This window comes from Melopsittacus undulatus, chromosome 6, assembly GCF_012275295.1.
Source record: "Melopsittacus undulatus isolate bMelUnd1 chromosome 6, bMelUnd1.mat.Z, whole genome shotgun sequence".
Taxonomy (NCBI): Eukaryota; Metazoa; Chordata; class Aves; order Psittaciformes; family Psittaculidae; genus Melopsittacus; species Melopsittacus undulatus.
In genome coordinates, this window is record NC_047532.1 from 17148256 (window position 1) to 17156320 (window position 8065).

Here is an 8065-nt window from a genome sequence, read left to right on the forward strand (position 1 = left end):
CTCCAGGCTGAACAGCTCCAACTCTCTCAGTCTGTCTTCATATGGGAGGTGCTCCAGTCCCCTGATCATCCTCGTGGCCTCCTCTGGACTTGTTCTAACAGTTCCATGTCCTTTTTATGTTGAGGGCACCAGAACTGCACACAATACTCCAAGTGAGGTCTCACGAGAGGAGAGTAGAGGGGCAGGATCACCTCCTTTGACCTGCTGGTCACACTTCTTTTGATACAGCCCAGGATACGGTTGGCTCTCTGGGCTGTGAGTGCACACTGCTGGCTCATGTTCATTTTCTCATTGACTAACACCCCCAAGTCCTTCTCCGCAGGACTACCATGAATTTCCTTTTTGCCCAACCTGTAGTTGTGCCTGGGATGCTCTGACCCAGGTGTAGGACCTTGCACTTGGCATGGTTAAATTTCATGAGGTTGGCATCAGCCCACCTCACAGGTGTGTCAAGGTCCCTCTGAATGGCATTCCTTCCCTCTAGCGTATCAACAGAACCACACAGTTCTTGCATGCAAAGCTGTGGGAAGCCCAGGAGCTGTTTCTGTGGTGTGGAGTTGTAAGGAGCTCAGTTCTTAGCCCATGAACTCCTGGGGCATCACTACAGAAGCACTTTGTGTTTAGTGTAACTCTCCTCCCTTGAAGGTCAGTAGTTAAACTCCCACTGCTGTGCTAGGACTGTAGCCCAAAAGGTACACTGGAAATGCCACACTCCAAACTACAGGGACAACTAAAGTTTTGCATGATTCTTTAATAACTGGAATTAATGATCACAGTGAAATATCAGTGTCACATCAGGCTCTTTGAAGGCACTGGTCTGGATGCTGGAAGCAACTGGCATCATGTGTTGGGTGATGGGTTCTCCCCAACCATGCAGTAAGAGTCTGTCACTGAAGGTTTGGGGTCCAGCTGTGGACAGATCTGTGAACCCAGCTGCACTGTGAATGCTATATGCCCCAGAAAGAAATATTCACAGTGATATGAGGGCTGTTAATGAGCAGAAATGTGAAACATCTCAGGCGTGTGAGAGGTGCAGTGAGGAGCAAACAGTGGAAAAGTGCATTTACCCAAAGGGAGAGCTCAAAGCTATGGCAAAGCCTCCTGGAAGGACTAACCCTGCTCTGGCCAGAGGAGAATGGGACCAGCTGGTTTTTTACCACCTCTAATTTATCTCCAGCTGCCAAAGCCTTCTTACAGATGCACTTCACTGTGAGACTTTACACATGGCTTCTCCTCAGAGCACACCCCACACGCAGCTTACCTGCTGCTCAAACACCGCAGTGGTTCACAATACCTGTCCTTTCTCTCTCTTCCTTTGGCAGGAAGGAAAAACCACCGCTTTTTAAAGGTGCTACCCAGCGGGGCCAAGGGAACAGCCATGCTGGAGGCAAGCCAGAGAAGAGGAGTCAGGCACATCTGAAGGACCAGCCTCCCTCCAGGAGATGAATGAGAAGAGGAGGGCTGGTCTGTGGGGCAAGGTGGAGGAGCACATTGCAGTATGGAACTGATGGTGTTTCTCTTTATTTTTCCTTCCAGACAACTATTTCTAATGTAACAGCCCAAGGAAGAAAGAGGGAGAGGGAAATTAGTGAAATTCTGCTGTTGATTCTTTTTTATTTATAGATGGTAAATCAATTTCTTTTTTTTCTGTTTTTTTTTCTTTCCCTCATCTATGGGGCGAAAGAAAAAGAGTGACCCTATAGATTTACAGGAGTCATTTGCAGTGGCTGGAAAGCTATTTGTTAAAATGAGAAAGCCTCCCCTTCCTCCACCAGCTCTCTCTTTAAAGGGGTAATCCATACGATGAGCTAACAAGGGACTTCTGGCTCCCCTGCTGCACCATGTGATGCCTCCCCTTTTAGTGTCAGGCTCAGAAGCTCTTATGCCAATTGCATGTGCTAGCCCTGTTAGCTTGCATTAAGAGAGCCTGATAAATAGCTTCTGGGAGTCAGGCAGGCGCTCCTCGGTGTGCCGTTCATCATCTGCTGCATGGTTAGGTTTTTTGCTCTTCCATCAGATCATCTGAGGAAAAGGGTCATATGAGAGATGTTATTGTCAGGCTGCAGGCATGAAACTTGCTGCAAGACCAGTCTAACAGGCAGGAACCATGGCCCTCCAGCAAAAACTGGCTGGGGTCTAGAAAGATGGGACTTCACAACAGATGTACGGCTGAGGCAGAGTGAGCTAGGCTTAGTGCTGAAAGGGGTGAACAAATAGTATTATGCTCGTACTGTAAGAATCCCCCAGAAAACCTCACCACTTTCCCATTACATGTGAAATGTCCGCAAAAAGCCATTGTCACTAGGCAGTCTGGTCTCCTGTGGTGTGTGATTAGCTGAAACATCTGCCAGTGATGTGGAATTGAAGCAGGAGGCCAGTGGTTCTCAAACTGGAGAAAGGAAGAGGGTGATTCTGAGGGGAGTCTGAGTGCCTCCAATGGGATAGAAGTGCTGCTTGGCAACCCATCAGGAGCCTTGGGAAGCTTCAGTGTCTTCTGCTAGGAGCTGGGCTGCAGCAACAGCTTGGAGGAGAGAAGGTGCCAAGACCTAGTGAGCAGAGGAACCAGGCTGAAGGTGAAGAAAGCAGCTTAAAACAAAGCAGAATGTGCTCCTCCTGGTGCTGTGTGGCCCTGAAGAAGCAGATCCTCAAACACTGTTCTCTAGTAAAACAGCTGGGTTGGTTGCTCCTCTCTTTCCCAGGACCCAAGTGCTGACAGTCAGACTCAGCTGGCTCTTTGCAGTGGCCTGTGAGAAGAATGCATCCTGGAGATAAAATGTATGAGAAAACCTGAGAACTATAGGCTAAAACAGACCATCTGGGGAAGCTAAATTTACTGTCCCTCTGAAAGTATCCCAGTTCTTCAGCAATGGAGACTTGGCTGCAAAGCCTGAGCATGACCAACATTGAATCAAGGTGTGACCCTAGGAAGAACTGAAAGCGCTTGGGTTGCTTTTACACAGCCAGAGAGCTAGCAGGCCCTCATATGGGCTCATTTGTCTTTGAATACAGTCCCATATCTATAGATGGAAGTGAGTTCTGCGTAAGGTCCTTAAGGTCCTTTCCATTCCAGTGAACAGAAAGCAAGCAGGGCCAAGGCTGAGGTCTGTGAAGTGTCTCAGGACCTCACATGCACCTCTGGAGCCCCATCTTAACAGACCTGGGAGCTGCTGGCACGTTTTCCATCCAGTTTACGTTACTGCAGGACAGAAAGAGTGAGCAGCTACAAGTCAGGACAAAAACCTAGATTTCCATGCCTCTGAAAAAGGGCAGGCTACTCAGGATCTGACAAAACTTGATGCGTCTGTGCATTAGCCAATCACTAGCTGGACTTTAATTAGTTAGTTTCTCTCTGGTAAGGGTAACTTGGTTGAAAACAAGAGATATCCCACCGGAAGGAGAATGATCTAAAACACCAAGCACAACTCATATCATCAGTATTTCACGGTAAGGGGGGTAAACTGTGTATGTTTTTAGGGAGAATAAAATGCTTTCATATGATGAATTCCAAAGCATCCAAAAGGCACAGTGCTGGCTCTGCCTCCAAAAGCAGAGTAATGAATAGCAGTGACAGTGTGATAATTAAAATGACCTCTTGCAGATATGGATTAGAAGGTATGCAGAGGGGGGACAAGTTCTCCTTTGAATTAATCTAGTGCTAATTCATTACTATCGTTGGGTTTTATAGGGTTTTAGGGGAAGACTTTCAAAGTTGGTTGACTGGGGTGATAATGTTCTGTCTGCATATTCATTGGAAAAACACTTGCAGAATTCCTCATTATCTCTTTTTGAATGATTCCATATGTACATATAAATATAATGACAGTTTCAGGTGTTTGCTTAGCTGCTAAAGAGTCTGCCCTAGAAATCTGAATAAAGTGATAAAAGCAGCAGTGGAATGAGTGTGCTGTTTCATTTCCATTCCTTCCTCCTCACAGGCCCCCAGAGTTACTTTTGTACCAAGATGTGGGCAAGTAGATTCTGGGAAGCCCTTGTCCTGCCCTGCTCTTGGCTGTCAGAGGCTTCTGTTATCTAACCTGTGAAAGTTGGTCTCTTAAGTTTAATAACTGGATCTTCTTTGGATCTCATTGTCGTCACTTCTTACCTGTTCCCTGATGCCAGTGTCTGCCCCACAGCCTGCAATTTCCAGGTCTTAGCATAGACCTAATGTAGACTGCTCATCTCTGCCAGAAATGCTTCCTTTCTGCTGAAGTATCCCAAGCCTTTAGCTGTTTGGAAAGGACAGATTGGAATCCATTACCCATATGGGAAATGATGACATCCCATTTGTCAGCTCCCATGCTGGTAACCTTCTTCCCATCCTCTCCACCTGCCCAGCAATACCACAACATCCAAACATAAGCTTATCTGCCAAGAGCATCTGCCTTGCTCCTCAGTCAGGCAGCATGCCCATTCTGCATCCCACCCTCCCCATGTTTGTTCCAGCATTGCACATACAAACTCTTTGCTCTTGCCTCTCCTTTCACTCCTGTCTCAGTTTATCTCTGCTACCTTCTGCTCCACCCACAACTGCCCTTACCCACTTTTCCACCTTGGGATCCTGATCATGTCTCTTCTGAATCCTATAGGCAGAGCTGACTCTAGTGATTTCTTCATAGACCCACCTCTGCTTTTGGGGTCCATCAATAAACCATGTCTCTCAAAAGCTGTCCCTGACCATCTGGGGATGGGAGCCTGAGCCCTTCACCATGGATCTTTGCTAGCATCACGTAAGTATGATGAGGGCTTACGCTTTGGTGTGGCACACTATTGCACAAGTTCTTGGGGAGACCACCATGCGAGCTGAAAAATATGAGACCTTCTTCTGCCAGTTCCCAGTTCACTTTCATCCCATATGAGCACTGAAGAAGTTCTCTGGCTGAGCAGCCAGAACCTGCTTCAGATGAGCCTTGAACTCTGAAGGCCTGCCATGAGCCTCTTCTTCTGGAGAATATGACCTGTGTCTAGGATGTAAGTAATGCGCATTGTACGCTCAAATTCTCTACTAGTCACTTGTGTTGGTTCCAAGGTAAGGCAACAGCAGGGATCGGGAAAGGTTCAGAAGCAAAGATGGGGTCTGAAACTGGGAGTCAATTTGACAGAACAGTATTTGCTCTTAAGAACCAAGGCATGTGTTTATCTGAGCACAAGTGGAGGGCTCTTCTTGCAGGGAGACCACAGCCCCATTGCATTGCCCTGCTTGTTTCCACTCTGCTCAGTGAGCTGGAGGGCCCTCCCTTGGAGCTGCAGCAATGTATTTACATCCCTTTGCATGGGACTGGGTGACAACTATTAAAATAGTGAAATTAACTTGTTTTCTGTGCATTCTTGCTCTCCTGACAAGAAAATCCTGCTTCAAACCCCTGTGCAGGCAGTCTAACTGCCCTGAATCAGACCCTCGCTAGGAGGGGATTATATATTCTGATTGGGGCTGCGTTTGCAATTATTTTCTCTGCCACACCAAAGACCTTCACTACAGAGCTGCAAACCAGTTATAGGAACATGAAATGCTTTGACTTCTTCACTAGGGAAACATTAATCCAATCACAGGTTATGTCCATTACAGACTATGGCAATATTGTATACAGGAATTCCCGGGAGAAGGTTCTACAAAAATTGGAATCTCTCTATAACCATGTTATGAGATTTACTGGTGTGGATAAAATGGGCAGAGTTAAAATTACCAGGCTGGCTATCTCTAAAAGACAGGTGAAGTCTGCTGGCTATCACTGCTTCATAATATTACAAATGGAAAAGCCCTGAAGTAATTGAATAACACATCTGCTGAAAAAAAGCCTTGTGAACTGCTATAACCTAAAGATAGACTGCAAGGAAACAATGTAGGTACAGCACCCAGTTAAAAGGAAAAAGATGCTTTCCTTACCTGGTGCAGGAAGATATCGCAAATGCAGATAGAGATTCTCTTTTTGCCTCCAAGACTATATGTATGTGTGTGCTTTATGTGTGTGTGTATTTGTGTCTATCTACCTCTTTTCACATAAAAATAAGTTAAACCCATTTCCTCAGCAGCCAGAGGCATGGTGCTGGATGGTAACAATTCATAAGCAGAGCACACAGAGTTTGCTTTTGTATCGAAGGCTGCTAAAAACATTTGCCATGGCTTGCAAAGGAACTGATTTTTGCCCCCTTAAAGTCTCTCTGTCCCTGTGCAGAAAACGATTTCAAAGCACTCTGCAAGAGTTGACTCAGGTTTTCCCTGTTCTTCAGTATCACTATTCAGTGGTCCATAGCCACGGTTTAATAGCAGAAAGCAACTTCACTGGGTTTGCTGCAGCCCAGGGCGCTGCAGAAGGTCTGTGTGCCGTTCAGAGGGGAGGATGGCCTACAGCATTGCCCTGATGGACAGACATGTCACCTGCAGGCAGGGCAGAGCCACACGCTCCAGACCCAGCAAAGCTGACCAACCTCCCCTCATCCATCCTCTGGAGGTAAGTGTGCTATGGACTGGACTTCCTGTGCTATGTGTGGATGACAAGTTGACTATGAGCTGGCAGTGTGCCCTTGTGGCCAGGAGGGAGACAGTATACTAGGGTGCATCGGGATGAGTGGGGCCAGCAGATCAAGGGAGGTGATGCTCTCCTTCTATTTGAACCTGGTAAGGCCACATCGGGAGTACTGTGTTCAGTTGTGGGTTCCTCAGTACAAGAAAGACGAGGAGCAACTGGAGAGGGTCTAGCAGAGGCCACAAGGACAATCAGGGGTTTAGAGCATCTCTTTATGAGCAGAGACTGTGGGAGCTGGGCCTGTTTAGTCTAGAGAAGAGCAGACTGAAAGGGGATCTCATTAATGCATACAAATATCTCAAAGGTGGGTTCCAGGAGGATGGTGCCAGACTCTTTTCAGTGGTACCCAGTGACAGGATGAGGAGCAGTGGCCATAAACTGAAACACAAGAAGTTTCACTCCAATCGATACTGTGATTCTGTGAGAGGGGATTTCAGATCGGATCAGACACAATACATCTTCCTGTGGCTCCACCTGGGAGCAGAGGAGCACCTCTCATTACTCATGTTCTTCCCCATCTGGTTGCTCTGAGCAGAGATCCACAGGCACCTGACATGAACTGCATTGCAGCAGCATGGCTGTCAGGGGCTGTCATAGCTGGTCAATATAGGGAGCAGTGATTTATTTCATGCTTCATACACCTCCCCATAGCAGCCTACTGCACATGGAAGGAAGATATGCTCTTGAGAGTCTGGAGGGGTCTGAATCCTCCCATGGAAGGAACACAGAGGAGGCTGAGACCATGAGTGCTGATGGGCACAGTACATAGAATTTTGTAATCAGTGTTGTGTGTTGCCTCCCCCCTCTTTTTTTTCATGAAGTTGTTCATTGAATAAGTTCTTTATAATTGAAAATGTTTAAAAAATCTAATCTGACAAAACATAAAAGTGCTGCTTTTCCAGTAAGGTTTGAAATTTACAGTCTGGAAGCAGTGGGAACAGAAACCATCCACCTTCAGTTCCAGTATCAACAGCCTGGAAGGAAGATTTTCTTACCAACTAGAGCAAGTTATGCCATTGGGGACAAAGTCTTTCTTACAGTCATAAGGGAGCCAATATCCTACTGTGATAGCCTGTTAAATGCACAACATTATACTGAGTATAAAGAGTCCCCTGTGCATTTTGCATGTTTAGGGCTGTTACCCCTGGTACGTTCAGCCAAAGCAGCCTGAACAAACACTAAGGATTTGGACACAATTCCCTTTGCTGCTAGGCAAAGTTGTGGGCTTTATTGGGTTTGCTCCATGTGTCTGCCACTAAGGTTAATGAGGATGGTTCTGCCGCATTTATAACCCATTTTAAAGCTGGGTTAATATGCTTATAGAGGTGTAATGTTTTTAGATCCTAAGTGTTACCCATGCAGTTGTTTTATGCCCCTTTACAGAGCTGGGCTGCCATAAATGACAAGGCCACTCACTGGTGTTTGCTGTGCAGAATGCAGAGTGCAGTCCTGAGGGGAGACAGCGAGTTCTTGGTGGGAAGTTGTTTTCTGGCAAATCCATGTTGTACACCAGCACTTTCATATCTTTATCCCCTAAGGCAGAT

General features: G+C 46.5%; 1 protein-coding gene across 1 annotated transcript in view; it reads left to right on the top strand.

The window, feature by feature from the left end:
- Positions 1 to 3887, top strand: part of AGBL4 (AGBL carboxypeptidase 4) — a 952894-nt gene extending 949007 nt beyond the window's left edge. The window contains exon 13 of the mRNA XM_034063537.1: positions 1323 to 3887. Within this exon, the coding sequence (XP_033919428.1) occupies positions 1323 to 1446 (124 nt within the window). The 3' untranslated portion in view covers positions 1447 to 3887. The remainder of the gene's footprint in view (positions 1 to 1322) is intronic.
- The last annotated feature ends 4178 nt before the right edge of the window (positions 3888 to 8065 follow it).